We start from the raw sequence: 22,926 nt of genomic DNA on the forward strand, positions 1-22,926 counted from the left end.
CATATTCCCTTTATAACCCAATAAACACAAGGGAAGGACCCTATCTAGAACATGGATGAATGGAATAACTGACTCGGAACCACTACATGTTGTGTGCCATTGCCTTCGGGTCTCGGTTCCCAGAACTGTCAACATTCACCATCACCAGTCAATCCTGATTTTCACCCATCATTCCTTAACACAGGAAAACCACCCTCTAGCATAGCCAAACGACCCAACCACCCCTCAGCATCGTCAAACCACCCTCCAATGTCGTCAAACCACCCCCCAGCGTCGTCAAACCACCCCCCAGCGTCAGGGCTGGATTAAGGTCTTCGTAGGCCAAGGCCCTTGAAATTTCGTAGGCCAAATTCAAGAGTGACCAAAACGACGATTTTGAACATGAAAGTTAATCGGACCAGACTGCGGTAAATGGCGATTTGTCCGACTTTCAAGTATACAAGTGCCTGTAAAATCCAATTCGGCTTCAAAGTTGAGAAACGAAAGATACAGAAAACAAATTCGGAGGAATATATGTATATTAAATTTCCACCCTGCTGAAACACCTTCTTTCGTGCCTTTTGGTTGGCAAACGACGCGATCACTTCGGAGAAATAGATTTGCTTCATCAGCTCGGATTCAACACAGAGCAGAGCGAGCGTGGACATGCGCATCTGCCCCAGGATCGACAGAAGACAATTTTTCATGTGCTTTAGTGTGCTGAAGGAGTGTTCAATTAAGACTGAAAAAAAAACGTCATCGGAAATTTTCGTAGGCCAAATTTTTTTGTAGGGCAAATATTTTTCGTAGGCCAAGGCATGCTCTGATGTGAGGCATCCTCACGGGCCTAGCGGTTAATTCGGCACTGCCGAGCATCATCAAACCACCCCCAGCGTCGTCAAACCACCCCCAGTGTCGTCAAACTACCCCCGCAATTGCAGCCAAACCACTGCCCTTCCAACATCATCAAACCACCCCCTCCCCCAGCGTCACCAACGCCCCCCCCCCAGAGTCACCAAACCAGCCCGACCCCCAGAGTTGCCACCCCCCCCAGAGTCACCAAACCACCCCGACCCCCAGAGTCGCCACCCCCCCCACCCCAGAGTCGCCAAACCACCCCCAGCGTTGCAAACCACACTCCAGCATTGCCAAACCACCCCCACCAGCATCGTCAAACTACCACCGCAAGTGCAGCCAAACCACTGCCCCTCCAGCATCATCAAACCACCCCCCCACCCAGCACCACCAAACCACTCCCACCCCCAGAGTCGCCAAACCACCCCTCCCCCAGAGTCGCCAACCCCTGCCCCCCAAGTCACCAAACCACCCCCCAGAGTTGCCAAACCACACTCCAGTATCGCCAAACCACCCTCACCAGCATCATCAAACTACCCCAGTAAGTGTAGCCAAACCACTGCCCCTCCAGCATCAACAAACCACCCCCTCCCCCCACCCCCAGTGTCACCAAACCACCCCCACCCCCTAGTCACCAAACCACCCCCAGCGTCGTCAAACCACCCCCAGCGTCATCAAACCACCCCCAGCGTCATCAAACCACCCCCCAGCGTCGTCAAACCACCCCCCAGCGTCGTCAAACCACCCCCCAGCGTCGTCAAACCACCCCCCAGCGTCGTCAAACCACCCCCAGCGTCGTCAAACCACCCCCAGCGTCGTCAAACCACCCCCAGCGTCGTCAAACCACCCCCAGCGTCGTCAAACCACCCACCAGCGTCGTCAAACCACCCCCAGCATCGTCAAACTACCCCCAGCGTCATCAATCTACCCCCGCAAGTGCAGCCAAACCACTGCCCTTCCAGCATCATCAAACCACCCCCCAGAGTCACCAAACCACCCCCAGAGTCGTCAAACCACCCCCTCCCCCACCCCAGAGTCACCAAACCACCCCCAGAGTTGCAAACCACACTCCAGCATCGCCAAACCACCCCCACCAGCATCGTCAAACTACCACCGCAAGTGCAGCCAAACCACTGCCCTTCCAGCGTCATCAAACCACCCCCCAGCACCATCAAACCACCCCCACCCCGAGTCGCCAAACCACCCCTCCCCCAGAGTCGCCAACCCCCATCCCCCAAGTCGCCAAACCACCCCCCAGAGTTGCCAAACCACACTCCAGCATCGCCAAACCACCCTCACCAGCATCGTCAAACTACCCCTGCAAGTGCAGCCAAACCACTGCCCATCCAGCGTCATCAAACCACGCCCCCCACCCCCAGAGTCACAAAACCACCCCTAAGTCGCCAAACCACCCACCAGCGTTGCCAAACTACACTCCAGTGTCTCCAAACCACCCCCGAGCATCGTCAAACCAATCCCCAGCGTCGTCAAATCATCCCCCAGCGTCGTTAAACCACCCCCAGCGTCGTCAAACCACCCCCCAGCGTGGTCAAACCACCCCCAGCGTCGTCAATCCACCCCCCAGCGTCGTCAAACCAACCCCCAGCGTCGTCAAACCACCCCCAGCGTCGTCAAACCAACCCCCAGCGTCGTCAAACCAACCCCCAGCGTCGTCAAACCACCCCCAGCGTCGTCAAACCACCCCCCAGCGTCGTCAAACCACCCCCCCCATGTAGCCAAATCACCCCCCAGCATAAGGCCTAAGTCACATTTGCCACGGCGGCCGTGGGGTCTCCAAAATCTACGGCCACTAGCAATTATACGGCGGCCGCAGTATTTCCACGGTCACACAATGTAGCAGTCACATTTGTTTTTATTTTTCGGCGAGCTGCATGTCGTATTTAGAAATTGTGGAGACCGCAAACATGGGGTTACCGTACAGTCTTTGATTTGATGTCGCATGGTGACCTTAAGGGGGACCCTGCGGCGGCCATAGAATTTAAGGCAGACGCAAGGTGCCCGCAAGGCGACCACAGGGGGGCCTTAAGGCGAACGTGCGGCCAAACGGACGGTAACGAATGGGTTAAAAAAAAAAATTTTTACCAGTTTTTTTTCGGCTTGTCGAATTGGTACGGTGAACGTAGAAATGAAAAAAAGTTATAACTCCGCGTTATAAAATTCCACGGCGACCACTACGGCCTGCAAAAGATAGCCAAACAGTGTAGGGCCACCCTGAGCCCACCGCAGAAACTCTGCGGCCGCCGCACGTCTGTCAATTCAGAGGGCGTACGGCCGCCGTATCCTCGGCGTAGAGCAAATGTGACTTAGGCCTAACTAAACCACTGTCCTTCCAGCATCATCAAACCACCCCCCGCCCCCAGCGTCGGCCAAACCCCCCCACCCCCAGCATCGCCAAACCACCCCACCCCCAGCATCGCCAAACCACCCCACCCCCAGCATCGCCAAATCACCCCCCCCAGTGTAGCCTAACCACCCCTAATGTGGCCAAACCCCCTCCCCCCGCCCCCCCCCACACCAAGCGCAGTCAAGCCACCTTCCAGAATGTCCCTAACCCTTCCCTGGAAACTGCTTCAAAATGGATGATGATGATTGTGGTTGTCTTGCTATGCGCCTTTCAAACCCTTCCAGTTTTTGGTTCTCATGGTGTACTGCAGCCCTGTCTCTCTGCCACTCCGAGAGGCCTTAAGACCCCAAGTGCCAATGGCCTGTAATTGACCGTGATAAAGGTCTCTGTGGATGACATGTTGCACTTCGAGCCTGTTTTACAAAACCTCGAGTTGGTTGAGCCTTTGCGTTTTCCATAATATCGAATTTCACCATAATATCGAAAAGATAAAATAAATTAATAAACTTACAAATTCCTTTCCAACATAATTTTGTTGTTTTGTTTATGGTACCTTCAAATGTCCGGCATGAGTTAAAAAGTAAAATGTTCATTTCAAAAGCAAATATGTTACTTTTATGTATTTGGAAATACTTACGCAGTTGTTGGTTGTATTTTGGATCCTTCGGTATATACAAGGCGCATGGTTGAACAATAAAACTGCAAAAGAGGAGGAAGCAGTGAATGAAACATGAACATGGTAATTAACACAATAATACAAGTGTACACAAACGCAAAACCTTGAAATACAAATTACCAACAAAATAGTTATATCAGTGCAATGCACATTTGGAAACGTAATGGTACGCTAACCGGAGTCTTTATCAGGACTGGAACCGGTTAAAAACGAGGACGATCAATTCCCTCAACCAAATGTCGAGAGAGGTTTGCGAACTGCCATTAAAAAGGAGATGAAGCAACGTTCAGGCAGGGGCGAGCGAGAGAGCGAGAGAGCGAGAGAGCGAGAGAGCGAGAGAGCGAGAGAGCGAGAGAGCGAGAGAGCGAGAGAGCGAGAGAGCGAGAGAGCGAGAGAGCGAGAGAGAGAGAGAGAGAGAGAGAGAGAGAGAGAGAGAGAGAGAGAGAGAGAGACAGAGAGACAGAGAGACAGAGAGACAGAGAGACAGAGAGACAGAGAGACAGAGAGACAGAGAGACAGAGAGACAGAGAGAGCGAGAGACAGAGAGACAGAGAGACAGAGAGAGAGAGAGAGAGAGAGACAGAGAGAGAGAGAGACAGAGAGACAGAGACAGAGACAGAGACAGAGACAGAGAGACAGACAGAGACAGAGACAGAGACAGAGACAGAGACAGAGACAGAGAGAGAGAGAGAGAGAGAGAGAGAGAGAGAGAGAGAGAGAGAGAGAGAGAGACACTCTCTCTCTGTCTGTCTGTCTGTCTGTCTGTCTGTCTCTCTGTACATGCATACATTATAATAATTAATTTTATGTTGACAACAAATCGCGCAACCTCAACATACGATCTTCACAATATATATATATATATATATATATATATATATATATATATATATATATATATATATATATATATATATATATATATATTACTCGATCGCTCCCGAGAAAAAAAATGCAGGCAGTGGATAAGCACAAGATCTGATCGAGGCCTGAAGGCCAATTATGTGTTTTTTTTCCAGGGTAAATATTGTTGCGGATTCGCGCCCGCCGGCGTGCGGACGGCCACGTAACTCGAATCGCGGCACGTCGCCCACCGGACGGACAATCCAGTCATGACCCTCTCGGACTAACGCCGGGAACCAGTCACGGGTGGACCTTTCGGTCTCACCACGATCGTGCCAATCGGCCCCCGCGTGGGATAGGGTTGCTCGCCAAATTCGACCTACCTAAGTACCCACACGGAGGGTAGACTGGGCGATCGCACCTCGCCGCAGGTCGACTTCGGACACGGGCCACTTAAGCGACCCGTTCCGTACTATCGGGATAACCGAGCGGTGTTATTCGTCGGCCTCGACGGTTCGATTAATTATCGGGCGTTTTAGCCCACGACCAACCCTTTACGTGAAGCAGGATGGGGATTCAATAGAGGAAAAGACGAAGCGAAGCGGGAAAACAGTTCAACAACAAGCGCATTTATTTCGCGATGAACGGAAAGCACACATATACAATTCCACCAAAAGCACATGTAAAAGAAGAAGACAATGCAATATTACACAAAAAGCAAATGCAACAATGCAGATCTATCCGACTACCGGGCACACGGCAACACTTACACAATTTTACTTCACAGACGGCGCCGACAACACATATTCCCAAAGCAAAAGAAAAGAGAACCACCCTCAAGGATGAGGGGGTAGGCGGGCCTGGGGCCGAGACCGTGTCGGGCCGACCCGTCTGATGATGAGACGCGGAGCGGCGGTGGTGCCTCAACTCCGCGGGCCTCGCGGACAGTTTCTGGTAGGGGGTGGGAAGGGGGCCCCCTTTGTCGCACTATCTCAGCGCGGGGGGAAACAGGAGGGGGTTGCTGATGCTCGGGGAAAGGAGGATTTAACCCTGTCTCGGGTCCCGCGGCGAGCGTCTCCTCCTCCACCTCGGTCGCGTTGCTGGCCTCTCTGGTGTGCAGCTCCCGGCACCGACGCGAACACCCCCTCCTCCGCCGTCACCTCTCCACAGCTCCGTCCTCTTCACTCCGACTAGTACCACTTCTTTCCAGCTCCACCGACGACTCTCTTGAACTTCGCACACTCCACTCTCCTTCCAACTGAACTCCCGTTTATATAAGCCCCGTGGCTTCGCTCTTTCACCCTTGACCCTTAGCCTCCGACCCTTCACCTGGCTCCCCATTGGCCCGAGGAAAAGTGGGCGTGAATGCTTTTTGATCCATGAATTTGCATATAGCGACCGCCCTCCAACGCCCTGGAGGCGGGGCCAAATCGCCCCTCGCTCACCGATTGGACGGAACAAAAGTGGGCATGAGTCGATTTTGATCCGTTTTTCTGCGGAAAGTCCGTGATGTTTTTGAACACGCTGCTCGGTGCGCGCCCCGCACGAGTCCAGCATCGGTGCCCACGAGTGGCGAGAGATGACGGTGATGCGATGGTGGTGAGTTGTGACGGTAAAGGTCGTGGCGGTTGTGGTGAAGCGGCGTTGTGGTTGGTGGTTGTTGTTGTGAAGCGGCGTTGTGGTTGGTGGTTGTTGTTGTGATGGCTGTTGAGACGTGGTTGGTGGTGGTAATAATGGCGGCTGGTCCAAAATAAAGATAGTAAAAGAAAAACGGCTATCCTGAAGTCGCAGCCCGCATGAATGACATTTATTCCCTCTCGACAACGGGTTTGGGCCTAACTACACATATACTTACCGAGATATCTCACCTAAGGGACCTGAATGGTGGTTTGTGAATTTCGTCAACCACAACACTACCCCCTCCCCTTTTTACAGACTCGTCCCGAGTCGTCAAATTTTCGTGTGCCATCATGTGTAGTTTTCCCCTAGTACATTTTACCTACGGATCCCTGAGTGCGACATTCATGGTATTCGTGTCCCCAAAATAAATAACCTAAGGGCTGAGTAACTCCCTAAACAAACTCACTCACACGGACGACTTAAATAAAATTGCCGGCGCTAAGACAGACATGCCGGGGGCGCACTCATATGTACAGTACATCTTAACCTTAACTTACAAATTTTACACTAAACCATGGCAGAGGATCAATGAACTCTGCAAAAAGAAAGCAGTTAGCAGGGAGCCAGGCTGCTCGCATGCAGTCTCTGACTCAAATAATGCAGGTGACAGGGAACGTGGCCGGCTGCTCATACGCAGTCCAAGGCCTTCCCTTTTGAACTGAACGCAGTGAACCACAACGGTGCATGGGCCGCACAAACGTAGTCTCCGTGCCAGCTCAAGTGGCACACGCAATGAACACAACGAATGGATGGATGAACGGTTTGAACTGAACGCAGTGAACCACAACGGTGCATGGGCTGCACAACGCAGTCTCCGTGCCAGCTCAAGTGGCACACGCAATGAACACAACGAATGGATGGATGAACACAAACACGGTGCACGGGCCGCCACTGCAGGCCCGTGTTGTTGCTGCCAACAGGGCAGTTCTTGCAGCTTGCAAACTGTTGCCTTGCGGATCCTGGTGCACATGGAAATGAACAGGGGGGGGGGGCAAAGCAAAAATTGAACGGGGCTGGTGAACAGGGGCTGTGGGCATGGCATGGCAAAGGCAGCAGGCAAACACAGCCCGCAGAAGAAGGCCGCTGCAGGCAAACACAGCCGGCAGATGAACTGGCCGGCACAGGCCTTGAAGAAAAACAGCCAGCCGGCAGATGAAGTGGGCCGGCACAGGCCTTGCAGCACAGCAGCTGCAGACGATCCAGCCGGCACAGGCCTTGCAGCACAGCAGCTGCAGATGAAGTTGGCCAGCCTTTGCCGTTCCGTGGAGGTTGGTGGAGGGAGTGCGGTGGTGCTGGCCACTTGGAAGGCGGGCTCGGACCTACCTACCTGTCTCCCTCCCACCTATCGCCTTTGCCTGTCACTGTACATACCCACTCCCTTAATTTGTCAAACCCCAATTTAGCCCCAACTTATTTTTTTATTTTTGCTTCCCACTATAAATCGTCCCCTAACCCCCTGTACTGTCCTTGTTCGGCTAACCTATCCTGTCACCTAGCCTACTCCCAACCCCTACGTTCCCTTCCCGGAGGGGAATAAGGGAGAGCTAACGTCCTGTGTCGAGGCCCAAGGAAGCCTCAGAATGGCCTCCCCAGAGTTCAGCGATCTAACCCAAAGTGGGTCCAGCGGCCCACAACAAGAGTGAGGAGATGGATGGTGCGGAGGGGTACATCTCCTAATCTACCCTAACCATTTAACTGTTAAACTACCCCGGGGCTTTCAACAAGCGCCTCTCGCTTAAACTATTGGTTCTAACAACCCAGATTCCCGTCGCCTGTGTTGGTGTCCTCACAATTTCGGGCCTCGCCCCCCAATTTTCTCTCCGTGCCCTCACACGGTCTCATGGCTGGGACACGTGGCTCCCTTTGGCATGCACGACCCTCTGCCGATTCTCCGACAATGGCACCCCCGGGCACTACACTGCCTCCGAGCCTACCAGCTCCCTAACACCGGGGAGTGCCCCCCATGGCACCTCCCCTGAAACGCACACGTGGCAGGCTGGCTTCCCAGGCCCCTTTCCGAGGGTCACCCTTGCCCACAACACTGCCCACGCGGCTCATGGCGCCCCGGGCCCCCGCACCAAGCAGGCGCACCCGCGCCCACTACGCTATCCCGGCCCCCCAAGGGCCCTTGGCCTACCACGGCCGACTAGCCTGGTGCTCGGGGTACCCTCTCAGCGATACTCACTTTTCGCAGCCACGCTCCCAGCCCGTCAACAGGGCTCCTGCACCCCTCCAAACGGGTTTCGAGCCTACACACCCACCAACAACAAAACGACCTCCATTTTTCAATTTGACTAACCCACTAACTCAGTCTACACTGACCCCGGGGGTCCCTTGGGCGGGAGTCACTCCTCCCCCCAATCACTCATTGCACCATGCATTCCCCATTCACTCCACACACACAGACCCGCTGGCCTCACTCACTCACCAAGCACATGCTTCCACTTCACCCACCAACTCTTCAACACACTCACCGCTGAACTCTGCCATCCTTCTGACTACATCCCCTAACTAACTCGTGCTCCCACGTCGTCCCTTAAACTACAGCACGTTCCATTTAACACTACGTAGCTAAGCTACGTCCCCGCTACACATTCACTGTCTGTCACTGTCTTCAAATGTCCCAAAAATTATTTACCCAACCTAAATCTGGCTACAATCCCTCTAACTAATCCATTCCACGGGCCCCATGAGGACTTACCCCTGCCCCATGGAGCCGGTCTAGCTAAGCTAACCCTTCCCCCTAACTAGTTTCCATCCTGTGCCCTGCTCAAGGGGGTCTTCCACCCCTTGCCCAGGAATCCTGTGCACCCGAAAGTGAGGCTTGCTTTTTTTTTTTTTTTCCATGCGGAGCACCAGCGCGGCAACTCAAAGCTCGCGCACTTTACACCTGCCCGTGACGTCATGCAGCTGCACGTGCACCTCGTCCCTCCTTGGACGGTACCATCCGGCAGGGATTCCCCTCCTGCCGGATTCCAACCCCACGTGCAGCCATGACGTCACCGTGCGCATAAAAAAAAAAAACACAAGCCCCACGTCTCGAGGGGTTCCCCACGCGAACACATGTGCTTTGCCCGTTGGAGCTTAACACACACGATCGCGTGGAGAACCCGTCCGGTCCAAATCCATAATCCTGCCTAAACTTTGTCCGTCCGCGGGATCGGCAAATCCACCGCGTGCGTTTCCGGACCGGGACTTCACTCTCGCAAGCGAGCACGTGGGGGTCTCGTGCGTTGCACAGCACGGACCTCGTGCTCACTGCTGGGTGAACCCGGCACAGTCCCCGAAACAACTACAGCCGCTACTCGGCTTTCGTTCCTCCCATGTCGCTGTCGTAGTCTCCATTCCACCCACGCATTCCTGCGTGTTACGACGCTCACACTCCATTCCATCACATTCACACCGGGAGACGCGGCTGCGTGCTCCCGCATGCCAACCGACATCTCCCTCACATACCGCTCTCTCACACACACGGTCTCCCTTGCATAAAGCATCCCACTCACACGTGGTGCTCCATTCACTCGCGCGGGGGCACTCACCCGCGGTTCCTCACTCACACACGCGGGGGCACTCAACCGCGGTGTCTCATCCACACACCGTGCCTCACTCACACACGCGGGGGCACTCACCCGCGGTGCCCCTTTTACACACGGCGTGCTGGGAAGCACGTACTCCGGCACCATCGCCACCACACCACTCACACACGGGGTCGCCTCCACACACGGGGACGCACTCACACCTTGCACCACACATACAGGGACAACCACACTGGGGATTTGTGTCCCCACAAGGGTCTCCGGGGCCTCTATACCCCCCAAGCTCTCCGTGCACCTGTCCACAGCACTCCTCCCCTCGAACTCGCAAAGCACGACCAAACTCACCTGGTCGTGACTCGCCTCAAGGGGGCATACTCCCTCCCCTCGTTCCTGGAGGAGGCTATCCCGCTGCTCGCACCGGGCCTCCACCCAGTCCACCAGCTCACCCTCATTATCCTCCACTACCTCCGTGTGTGTGTGTGCGTCACTTACCCCGTCTTCATCGTGTAGTCTTCCCTCTATCGTTCCCATCTCCCGTGTCTCTGCCAACTCAGTCACCTCTTCACTCTTTACCTCCCTTGTCTCAACTATTTTTATTTCCTTTGTCGTCACCTCGTGTCTCGTCTCACACGTCTTGGTCTCCCCATTTAATTTTTCCCTTTCGGTCATCGTCACGACCCTCGCCCAACACGCCCCCCGAATTATTTTTTCACCCGCCTCCACCGCGGGCCTGTTTGCCGTTGCACCCCCACCCAGCTCGTTTGTTCCTACACGTGGAGTCGCCATTTTGAGTTCCCTGCTAACGGCCTTCATGCCCGCCTGCAGGCATCGGCCCATATTCTGCGTCTCACCCCGCAGCTCTTTCATTTCTTCCCTCATTTGCTGTGTATTCGCATCCATCGTCGTTTTCACTTCGTCCATTTGCTTGTTCATTCCGTTTCTCATTTCATTTGTGTTTGTATCCATCTTTTCGTTTATTTGTTGTGTATTCGTATCCATCTTTTGTGCCAGCATGGTTAATAGCTGGGCCATGTCGGGTGCGCTTGGGTGAGCCGTTTCGGCAAGGGTCGGGGGGTTTTGGTGGAGAGGGGGAGGGGAGGTGTCATACACCGCGGCCGCTGCCGCACCTATTTCGGGCTCTGGGTTCAGTTGGGCGAGTTCGTTTTCCTGTACAATCAACATTTCCTGCACGGGGATTTCATCCTGAGCCATGGATCCTACACATTCTACATCCATTTCTAATACCCCCGGCTCCCGCTCGCCTTGAGACGCCATCTTGCTTCTCTTAAAGGGTTAATTTAGATCGCTCGTAATTTGGAGGGAATCGGGGGTCGCTTCTCTCACCCCTGGACCGATTCCCGTGAATTTAGCCGGAGACAGGAGAGCCCGTTTTCCCGTTCTCCGTTACCAGTGCCGTGAGGAGGGCGATGGGTTTGTATCGCACGACCTGACACCAGTGTTGCGGATTCGCGCCCGCCGGCGTGCGGACGGCCACATAACTCGAATCGCGGCACGTCGCCCACCGGACGGACAATCCAGTCGTGACCCTCTCGGACTAACGCCGGGAACCAGTCACGGGTGGACCTTTCGGTCTCACCACGATCGTGCCAATCGGCCCCCGCGTGGGATAGGGTTGCTCGCCAAATTCGACCTACCTAAGTACCCACACGGAGGGTAGACCGGGCGATCGCACCTCGCCGCAGGTCGACTTCGGACACGGGCCACTTAAGCGACCCGTTCCGTACTATCGGGATAACCGAGCGGTGTTATTCGTCGGCCTCGACGGTTCGATTAATTATCGGGCGTTTTAGCCCACGACCAACCCTTTACGTGAAGCAGGATGGGGATTCAATAGAGGAAAAGACGAAGCGAAGCGGGAAAACAGTTCAACAATAAGCACATTTATTTCGCGATGAACGGAAAGCACACATATACAATTCCACCAAAAGCACATGTAAAAGAAGAAGACAATGCAATATTACACAAAAAGCAAATGCAACAATGCAGATCTATCCGACTACCGGGCACACGGCAACACTTATACAATTTTACTTCACAGACGGCGCCGACAACACATTCCCAAAGCAAAAGAAAAGAGAACCACCCTCAAGGATGAGGGGGTAAGCGGGCCTGGGGCCGAGACCGTGTCGGGCCTACCCGTCTGATGATGAGACGCGGAGCGGCGGTGGTGCCTCAACTCCGCGGGCCTCGCGGACAGTGTCTGGTAGGGGGTGGGAAGGGGGCCCCCTTTGTCGCACTATCTCAGCGCGGGGGGAAACAGGAGGGGGTTGCTGATGCTCGGGGAAAGGAGGATTTAACCCTGTCTCGGGTCCCGCGGCGAGCGTCTCCTCCTCCACCTCGGTCGCGTTGCTGGCCTCTCTGGTGTGCAGCTCCCGGCACCGACGCGAACACCCCCTCCTCCGCCGTCACCTCTCCACAGCTCCGTCCTCTTCACTCCGACTAGTACCACTTCTTTCCAGCTCCACCGACGACTCTCTTGAACTTCGCACACTCCACTCTCCTTCCAACTGAACTCTTACTCAACTTCCAACTGAACTCCCGTTTATATAAGCCCCGTGGCTTCGCTCTTTCACCCTTGACCCTTTGCCTCCGACCCTTCACCTGGCTCCCCATTGGCCCGAGGAAAAGTGGGCGTGAATGCTTTTTGATCCATGAATTTGCATATAGCGACCGCCCTCCAACGCCCTGGAGGCGGGGCCAAATCGCCCCTCGCTCACCGATTGGACGGAACAAAAGTGGGCGTGAGTCGTTTTTGATCCGTTTTTCTGCGGAAAGTCCGTGATGTTTTTGAACACGCTGCTCGGTGCGCACCCCGCACGAGTCCAGCATCGGTGCCCACGAGTGGCGCGAGATGACGGTGATGTGATGGTGGCGAGTTGTGACGGTAAAGGTCGTGGCGGTTGTGGTGAAGCGGCGTTGTGGTTGGTGGTTGTTGTTGTGAAGCGGCGTTGTGGTTGGTGGTTGTTGTTGTGAAGCGGCGTTGTGGTTGGTGGTTGTTGTTGTGATGGCTGTTGAGACGTGGTTGGTGGTGGTAATAATGGCGGCTGGTCCAAAATAAAGATAGTAAAAGAAAAACGGCTATCCTGAAGAGTCGCAGCCCCCATGAATGACATTTATTCCCTCTAGACAACGGGTTTGGGCCTAACTACACATATACTTACCGAGATATCTCACCTAAGGGACCTGAATGGTGGTTTGTGAATTTCGTCAACCACAACAATATATATATATATATATATATATATATATATATATATATATATATATATATATATATATATATATATATATATATATATATATATACATATATATATTTTTTAATCCAAACATAACACTCGACCTTCCTCTGGATGAAAGAGGAAGCCATACAAAGTTTGGTCGCACTGGTTTCTGCAGGGTATGAATGCATAAACGAATAAACAAGCAAACAAATAAACAAACAAACTTTCTTATTATATATTAGATAGCAGAGTATCCACACCTGTGGGTAAGTCGAGTTTGTGCATTACTTGCTGAAAAAAGTATCGTCTGTGTTTTGCAAGAAGACTATAGATGTTTGTGTGGTGTATGCTTAAAAGGTTCCACATGGTCTAAACTCTAAAGGGTATGTTCTAATCGTAGTTAGTGTCTCAGGGGTAGAAAGGGTCAAATTTCTGAAGCATGTAAAAAGGGTCTAAAGAGGGTAGAGTTCGTTTTCCTGTACACGTTTTCCTGTTCTAAGCCTGGTGTTGGCGCAGTGGTTAGGGCAGCGGCTTGGGATCCAAGAGGTCCTGGGTTCAAGCCCCGTTGAGCCACTGAATTAATACACCAGGGGGTTGACTCAGCCTGTCATCCTTCCGAGGTCGGCGAAATGAGTACCAGTATACTGGGCCGGTGTATACCCCGGTTAAAAAATAGGTGTACCATATCCCTGTGTCGTAAGAGGCGACCAGGGTTGCGTCAGGAAGGGCATCCGGCGTAAAACATGTGCCAAATCACTATGCGGATCATACGGATGATCCGCTGTGGCGACCCCTAACGGGAGCAGCCGAAAGAAGAAGAAGAAGAAGTAAAAAGGGTCTAAAGAGGTCCAAGTGGTCTAAACCTCTAAATGGACAAGGGTCCAAGATATCTGATCTGTCAAAAGGGGTAAGGGGTCTAAAGGGGCTTACAGGTCTTTGGGGTCTTTGGCATCAAAAGGGTCTTATGGTTTTTTTTTTAAGGTCTGAAGGGTTTTGGAGGTCAAAAGAGTATTAAGGTCTTCGAGGTCTTAAAGGGTCTTCAGGTATTTGGGGTCAAGAGGGTCTTAAGGTTCTAAAAGGTATTTAGGGGTCTTAAGGGTCTTGGGGTATTAGAGGGTCTTCAAAGGTCTAAGGTGTCTGAACAGTCACAAAGGTACATTGCTATAGTACATAATTAATAGATGGACATGCAGTCAGGGTTGTTGTTTTGTATGCAGCCTGTGGCTGCTGGTTGCATCATTTTCTGGAAGAACAGCTCTGCAGTTGATGCAGTGCCCCCCCTAGCAGTAAGCTGTACTCATTTTGCCAACCTCAGAAGGATGATGGGCTGAAACACCCCACCTGGTGTTGATTCAACAGCAGAACATGGGCTCAAACTCAGGACCCGAGGATATTAAGCCAGCCACCTTAACCATCAAGCCAACACCAGGCTTGACAAAATATTGAAACACAAGAATTCTTCAAACATTATCACAGCGTGAAGCCGAGAAAGGTGAGAGGCAGGAGCACCAGTCCGAGGGGAGAGCAGTACTCCATCAGGTTGTGGACGAAAGCTTTGTATGTGGTCAGGAGCTCAGGTGGGCTGAGGAAGCACTTTTTACGATGGAGGATGTCCAGTCGGCGACTGGCTTTGGAGGCCAAGTTGAAAATGTGGCTTTCCCAGGAAAGATCATGGAAGATAGTGAGACCCAGAAGCTTGAATGAAAGGACTTCTTCCAGAGGATTGTTGAGAAAGTAGATGGGGTTGGGGGGGGTGGGAGTGGGGGATTCCAAATGGTCCTTTCGGAAAGACATTGTGAGAGTGTGAGATTTGTGAGGATTGAAAGACATGTTCCACATGTTAAACCAGTTTGTGATTTTAAGCAGATCTGCAGAGAGCGAAGAAGCTGCTGCTTGCCGGTCTGAGGGATGACAGATGGTACAGCAGAGGGTGGAGTCATCAGCAAAGAGATAAAGAGGATTTTCCAGAGAGTCAGAGAGATCATTGATGAAAACCAGAAAAAGAATAGGGCCCAGAACGCTGCCTTGAGGAACTCCAGCCTGGACAGGAAGAGGGGATGAGAGAACTCCATTTAGGGCCACACCTTGGCTGCGACAGGAGAGGAATTCTGCGAGTCATGAGTGGAGATGGCCTTGGATACCATTGGAAGATAGTTTGGTGAGCAGGGATGGATGCATGCCTGGTGTTTGTTTAATGGTCTGGGTGGTGGGCTTGGGATCCTACGGTCCCGAGTTCAAATCCTGCTCAGCTGTTGAATTAATATTAGGTGGGGTTAACTCGGTCTGCCATCCTTCAGAGGTCGGCAAAATGAGGGCCAGGATGCTGGTATCCTGTATCGGAGTGGCAATCCATCCAGGATTGTGCCCAATAGCCAAGGAGACTGCTTAGGCAGCAGCAACGCTCTGCACAGAGTATGGTCCCATTGGATGGATGGATGGATGGATGATGGGTGCCAGAATGTGTCAAAAGCAAGCGATACGTCTCGGGATATGGCTCTCTTTTCATGTCTGGCATTGAGGGCCTCCATCCATTGTTGGGAGAGCAGAAGCAGCATATCCAGGTAGAATGACCTGGTCTGAAACCAAATTGATGATCGCAAATCAAGCCATTGGAGAAGAGGAAGGATTTAATGTCTGAAGCGATGATGGATTCCATAACTTTGCTGATGATTGGGAGAAGGCTGATTGGTCTGGAGTTGCAGGGATCTATTTATGCAACTTTTTTATGCAGGGCAGTGATGTTTGTTGATTTTCAGGCAGATGGCAGATGACTTTGAGCAAATTAGAGGGTGAATAGAACAGAGAGAGGGTGAGCAAGCGCAGAGGGGCAGGTTTTTAGGACACGTGGGCTGATGCTGTCTGGACCGGTTGCAGAATCTGAGTCGAGGTTAGAAAGCAAGCTCTCCACCTTGTCAGGAGAAAAGGACACAGAGTCCAGGAACAGTTGGGTGCGACTGGGTAAGGTGGGTAGAGAAAGTGATGGGTTTTTGACACAAATTTTTGATGCAAACACCGAGTTTAGGCATTCAGCCTTTTCACGTGCGGTATCAGCAGTGTGGCCATTTGAGGTAAGGGAGGGATGGAGGGGGAACATACACCAGAAACAGATTTGATTAGGCACCACCATGATTTGGAGGAGGGAAAGAGGTTTGAGAGTTCAGACTTGAGCTTAGAAAGATGTTGTTTTCTGGCTCTCCTGAGGGTAGATACACACAGTTGTTTCAAGCTTTATGGAAGGAACTGCAGAGATGCCAACTTTTGGAAATCAGAATTAGGGAGGATTTGCAACCGACACCAAATAATGCGCGCGAAGCGCACATCTCGAGCGCGGAGCGCTCGACCCTTGCGGCGGGGTCCAGGGCCCGCCTTAGGGCCCTGGAAGCTCTGGGGTTCTAGACGCTCTCTAGTGCCCTCTGAGCCCTATTTTGGAGCATTTAACATGTTAAGAATTCCCACTTTTTGAACAAAAAAGGGGAAAATTGTGCACTTTTTAATGTTACATGTATGTTAATATTAGTAAGTTAGGGGACAATCAAAGATTAACAAAAAGCACAAAAGAAGCAATATTTTTCTTACCTTACTGGCTGGTACTACTGCTGCTTGCTTTTTCCATGGCAGCTTTGCTGAGTGACAGCTGTGTGGCTCTTTTAGCCCTTCTGATTATGTCTTTGCTGTATTCTCTCTGGTAGCAAGGGGTGCTATGAGCTAGTTTTTTAATTAAGAGAGCTTCCAGGGTTTTGACACTCAAATTGGGACGAAATTCAGTATGATTCTTCCGTACAAGACTGGGTGCCCGCTCACATGATGCGTTCGAATGAGGAATGACCAAGATTCCCTTCATCACTTTGCTCAAATTAGGATACTTCTTGGCACCAGTGCAGGGATCTGTGAGCTGTGAAATCCGATGCCACTGCTCATCCACTCTCACTGTCTCAGTAGCAATTGTAGCTATGGAGGCGTCTGCCTGGTAGTGAGAGAATTCACTCTCAAGACTGTCTATGTCACTATCACCGCCACTGAACAGACAGGGGAATTTCTTGATGAAAAACTCCACACAGTCAAACCCCACTTCTTGGTGTAGCTTAACATCCAGCACCTGAGCATGCTTGGCTAATTCATCATCTAGCGGCCAGGTTTTGAAGATGTAATTGCAGGCTTTCACATAATATGAGCGAACTGCACTGAAGAAACCTTGGATGTTTGACTCACTCAGAGTGAAGGTGGATTTCTTGAGACTCCTTTGTTCCCTTATATACAGTTTGGCATCGTTCCCAATCATGAGGTCCTCATCATTCTTCTGATGATTTCTGTCAGAGAAGGGTACATTTACCAGAGCAACCGATGACACCGATGGTTTCAAAAACCGTACGAAGATATCTTTCAGAAGACCATTCAATTCTCCGTGCAGGAGATGAATACAGGGTTCGTCTCTTTGGAGCAGAAGATTCCCCTTCTCAAAAAGCTTGTTAGCATATCGAAGGAAGAAACAATAGAGTTTTGTTTGTGGAGACAAGAACATCCTGTTGACACGTTTTTCTCTAGATTCCTGCACAGTGTTTGAGGAAGATGCGCTTTTAGTTGTAGAACTCGTAGTACACTTAGCCGCAGGGCGATCACACTTGCGTTTACTGCCAGCAGAAGAGGTCAGACTCGTAGTACCAGATCCAATTTTACGTTTGAGGAGAGAGCTTGAGGTAGGTGCAGCCAAGGAAGAAGACCTCTGATTCGAAGGTTTTGCTGAGCTTCTATCAAGTGATTTGGCAAAAGCAGAACTTAACTTGGGTCCTTCTTTGCCTGTAGATGGGACTATCACAGTCTTTCTCGACTCTGAAGGGATCTGCTTTGTAGATGAACGTGATGAAGGGCCGGTGATGCTACCTGCTCTCAGCATTGGTTTTGGTGCTGTCCCTGCTGTCTTCTTCACAGCAGATACTGCAGTGGTAGTGGTGAATGCTGCTCCACTAGTGCTTGATCCTGCAGTGCCAGTACTGGCAGTAGATACAGTGCCGTCCTTCTTGCTCGTTGTTAGAGTCTTGGCTACAGTTGGTTGCATTTTTCTTCGTACTTCTTCTTTGAAGAAGAGGCGAAGTGGCTCCCACTGTTCAATCAGCCTGTCTAGGCACTGACCAAGGGACAGTCACCTTGTTGCGACATGCTTCAGAATCTTGTGTGTCGGGGCATCACAGAGTTCTTGCAGTGCTTTCACTCCTTTGACGCGTTTACTACTTTTGTCCAAGTAGTAGTAAATATCGATGAGAAAGTCATCTAATTCAATGGGTAAGGCCTGAGCCGCCTTCTTGGCCGTATTGTGCATCATTTGGCAAGGGCATCCCATGATGTAGCACTCTGGATTTTGTTTGTGGACATAAGCAGTGACTCCTTTGTGCTTGCCCACCATGACAGAGGCATTATCAGCACAAAAGGAAACACAATTTCCCCACGGAATTTTCCTGTCACTGAACTCATGATCAAGCAGTTTGAAAATGTTTTCTCCAGTGGAATCTTGTTTGCACGCAGGCAAACTTAGCAAACCTTGCTTCACAATCCCAGCACTGTTGTCATAGTACGAAATCAGGACAGGATATAGCTGGGCCTCACCACTGTCATTGCTACCGTCTGTAGCTAGGCTAAATGGAGCTAGTCTCGCAATATCGGCAATAGATGAAGCAGTAACATTTGACAACTCACCAATTATTGCTGAAGTTTTTGTTCTTGCACATCCATACTTTGAAGCAACTTTTAAATCTGGAAACATCTTTTGAAATAGAGGTCCAGCATGATCTGAGACTGATATGGGCAAGTTATGTTCCACAATAAATCCACTAAAGAGAAGTTCCGCTCGGGTAACATCCTCTTCCTCGCTTGTCCCTTGTTTGGTGAAATAATTCAGAAGTGTACCGGTACTCGTGCTCGAAGATCTCTCCTTTGCAATGTCTGTGTGCCGTTTGCTTCCAACGTGCTTCCGAATATCACCGCGACCTCCGTGCTCAACTGAAATATCAACGCTGCATACTGTACAATACGCATGATGAATTCCTCTTTCAGACTTTCGAATACACGGGTATTGGAGACTGTATTCGGTCTCGTACTTCTGAGACCATTTCTTGGTCTTCGTAAGCTTCTTTTCTGCCATTTCGTAATCAACATCGAGGGCTTGAAGCATGGGTAACTTCGAAGTCGATGTTCCACAGCTGCAGCGCGACTCGTAGAACTCTAGCGGCTGTTAAACACCGCACGGTGGTCGCGACCGCCGGGCTGGTACGGGGCATAGCTGCATGCAGTGAGCGTATCGCATGCATATACACTGTGCATACATACCGCATGCACTGTATTGCACACATACCGCATGCACTAAATCTCAGTGCATGATCGCATAAGCGAGATCCAGACCCAATGTTTCGCTGCTCCTCATTTGAATTTGCAATTTTTTACATACAATTTGGTAGCAGCGAACGTTATGGAGTTACCACATGCTATACGTAGCAGACGATGCTTTTCATTCAATTCTCATACTAGTACATTCTGATTAGTGAACAGTGTAAAAATATCAAAATTTCGGGAGGATAAGGATAGTGATCGTAAGGGCGGGAGTTTGGGTGAATTTTCGGAAGCTTCCCGATGAAATCGGGAGGGTTGGCATCTGTGGAACTGAGATTACCCTCAGTTGGGTTTGCTTTCCATGAGGAAAAGGCAAGTTGTTTCAGGACAACTGCCTCGCCACAAGCTTCAGTGAACCATGGGTGGGAGGAAGGGTAGGAGAACTGAAGACGAGAGGGGATAAATCTGTGCATGAGGGAGAGCAAGTTTCTTTGAAAGAATTCCCAGGATGAGTTGATGTTGGAGAAAGTAGCGATAGGAGACCAGTCTATAAGTTTGATGGTTGCTTGAAGACCCTGCCAGTCGGCCTGAGTGAAATGCCAGACTCGACGGCGGTGAGGTGGTTCTCTGATAATAGTCAGAGAGATGTCCACTTTGACAAGGACGTGGTCAGAAGAACCGATTGGAGCGGAGGAAGAGCAGCAGATACAGGCCCGTAGCCAGGACTCAGTATTAAGGGGGGCATATGAACTGGATAGGGGGGCACAATTATTATATTTAATATTTTTGATAACCCAGAATACTATTGTATTCATGCAGCATTGACACATCTATAATGAGGTTGCCGTCGCATACTAACCAAATTGATCTCAGCTAGATTTAATATGTTCCGATGTTTTTGGCCTAAAATTATTCGAATGCAGGAGAGCCGCAACAAACTGGCACATTCACAATGCAAATATTCAATGATTAGACAATTGGCACCAATTCAGGTGTACTTATACAAGGTGTTGTGAAGAATTGGCATTAGAAAATTAATATACCAGAGATACAATGACTAAACGGGGGAGGTTGGCACCAGAATCAGTGCACTTTGAAATAAGATACAGGAGGCTATGACCTGCGATCATCACGTGAAACTATCAACAGCAAATACAACCAGCCTGAAGATACCACAAGGTCCACATTTAAAGTAGTCAATTACACAGAGGTAAGGTTATGCACAAAGCACTAGATATGGGAGATGCAAAGCACCAAACACAACATTTAACTTAAACATCAGAAGTACAAAGCAGCCGACCACGGCGGGTGCTGACCACAACCACACATGCATCACCAGCAGTCACACACACAATCTGAACTCCTCGTATAGTTTTTATACCACTGTACTCGCTGTCAGAAGAGCTGCAGGCGACGTGTCTCGGTGTGGAATCTTCTGAGGACCTTCTCCTTCCATTCATTCAGGCATTTACCCTGTGAGGTCTCTCTCGAAGGCCAGCCGTACCAGTTGTGCCTTGCGTGCATGGCGCATGGACCGTCGATGGTCAGTGAAGACATTCCTCAATGTTGAGAATGAGTTTTCACACATGGCAGTGGACGCACCAAATGTTAGTCCAAGTCTCATCGCAGTCACTACACTTGGCATGGCTTCCAGCGTTTTGTGGTATGTTGAGAGGAGTTTTTGTGTTGTCCATCTCTCGTTTGGCTGCTTTTCTGTCTGTGAGTGAATAAACTGCTTTGCAACCACACACTCTGTTTCACCGATGGTTGCCTTTGTTAATGTCATGATGTGCTGGAGCAAGTGGGGATCCAAAAACGTGCCATTTTCGGGATTCAAGGCAGCGAGTGAACGGGCGAGTTGTGTGTTGCGCTCCCTGAAGCGCTGAGCGATCTCGCCAAGCACAGTGTCAATTGCGCTGTAAAAACCCTCTGCAGTTCCGTCTTGTCATTGTCGTTGTTTTGTCCTGTAGTCTCCAAAACTACAAACTGTTCCAAGTTCTTATGCATTGTGCGTCTCCGTTTTGGTGGTGCAGGTGTAGAAGTGCGAGCATCGTTGGCCTTGTTCCACAGATCAGTGAACTCATCCTCAGAGCGGAGTTTCTTTACGCACTCTGTAGCACTCGCCACCAGTTCCAACCCCGTTAGCAAGTCCATGTCCTCTGCCTGCAAGAGTCTGTTAGGGCCATCTAACAACATCAGCAGTTTTTGTACAAAGATAGCAATGAACATGAAGGCAGGCCCAGAGACTTCCCGCAAAAGCCCAATAGCCTCCATCCTCATCTCTGCACCGTAGGCACGCTCTGCATCAATCTCCGACAGTAAGGATGTGATATCCTTAAAATATCCTATGATCACAGACATGGTGGCTAAATGTCCCGTCCACCTTTGATCAAGAAGTCGTTTTAACCGCTCACCTTTATACCGTGCAGCAACAGTGGGCTTTCTGAAGAATTTGTACAGGCAATAACAAACCTCGAGGAAATCAGTGACAGCTTTCTCTGCTGCCAGTGCGTGGACAACTACCAGATGGAGTTGGTGATTTAAGCAGTGCACATAGGGGATTTCTCTTTCCAATATCTCTTGCAACAACTTTTGCACCCCACCGTGCTTCCCAGCCATTACCGAAGCCCCGTCGTACACCTGACTTAATATTTTTGACGTGTCAAGTCCTATTTTTGTCAGCTCTGCAATTATTAGGTCTGTCAATGTTTTTGCATCTCCAGCGTCAGCTGTAGCTATTGTGAGTAGACGCTCTATTGCTTCATTTGATGCGGATACAAAGCGAATGATGATTGATATGTTCTCACATTCAGTGGGGTCCTTCGTCCCACCCACCTTGATGGTAAACCACGATGTGCCTACTTCTTCCACGATGGCATCCGTCACAACATTACTCAATGTGCAGATCAGTTCATTCTGCATTTCCGGACTGGTATAGCTTGCGTTTCATGGGATATGCTTGATTATTTCAGCAAGCTCGGTGTCTTTTTTGAGTGTGTAGTTTAAAAGTGAGAGGAAGAGCCCACTGTGCCTGTCTGACATATCTTCAAAAATATCAAGGCTCCCTCTAAAAGGTATCTGATTTTCGGCGAGAAATCCCACAACATCGATAAGAGCAGACATATAGTACCGGTTTCTATTTAGCTGGTCAGCATTGAGGAGTGTGGAAATCTCCTTACCACAAATCGATGCGCCTCTCATTCTCCTTCCACCTCAAAACACAAGTTAAATGTTCCTTTGAAGTTGCGTGTTTGTGAAACCCCCTGTTTTTCTCAACGGCATGTTTCCAATTCCGGTAGCCTCGCACTGTGAAAGTAGAGTCCACTGGGCCACGTGCGGTGTTAAACTTCCTACATGGATAGCAGAATGCTGCATCTGTCTGCACACTGTATTCCAGCCATTCATTAGTCTGGTACCACGAGGACACAA

The 22,926-nt window shown here is 50.7% G+C and overlaps 1 protein-coding gene across 7 annotated transcripts in view; it reads right to left on the minus strand.

Annotated features, from left to right (window-relative positions):
• LOC147014056 (integrin alpha-6-like) overlaps positions 1 to 22,926 on the minus strand; it is a 136,451-nt gene that overhangs the window by 49,124 nt on the left and 64,401 nt on the right. For all 7 annotated transcript variants that reach the window (XR_015050626.1, XM_085851649.1, XM_085851650.1 and 4 more), the window contains one exon: positions 3,837 to 3,898. Coding sequence is in view for 6 of the 7 variants with exons in the window: in XM_085851649.1 (XP_085707775.1) it covers positions 3,837 to 3,898 (62 nt within the window). In the remaining variant the exon portion in view is untranslated. The remainder of the gene's footprint in view (positions 1 to 3,836; positions 3,899 to 22,926) is intronic.

Source organism: Eptatretus burgeri, chromosome 13 (genome assembly GCF_056783735.1).
Source record: "Eptatretus burgeri isolate ZD-2024b chromosome 13, Ebu_testis_v1, whole genome shotgun sequence".
NCBI lineage: Eukaryota > Metazoa > Chordata > Myxini > Myxiniformes > Myxinidae > Eptatretus > Eptatretus burgeri.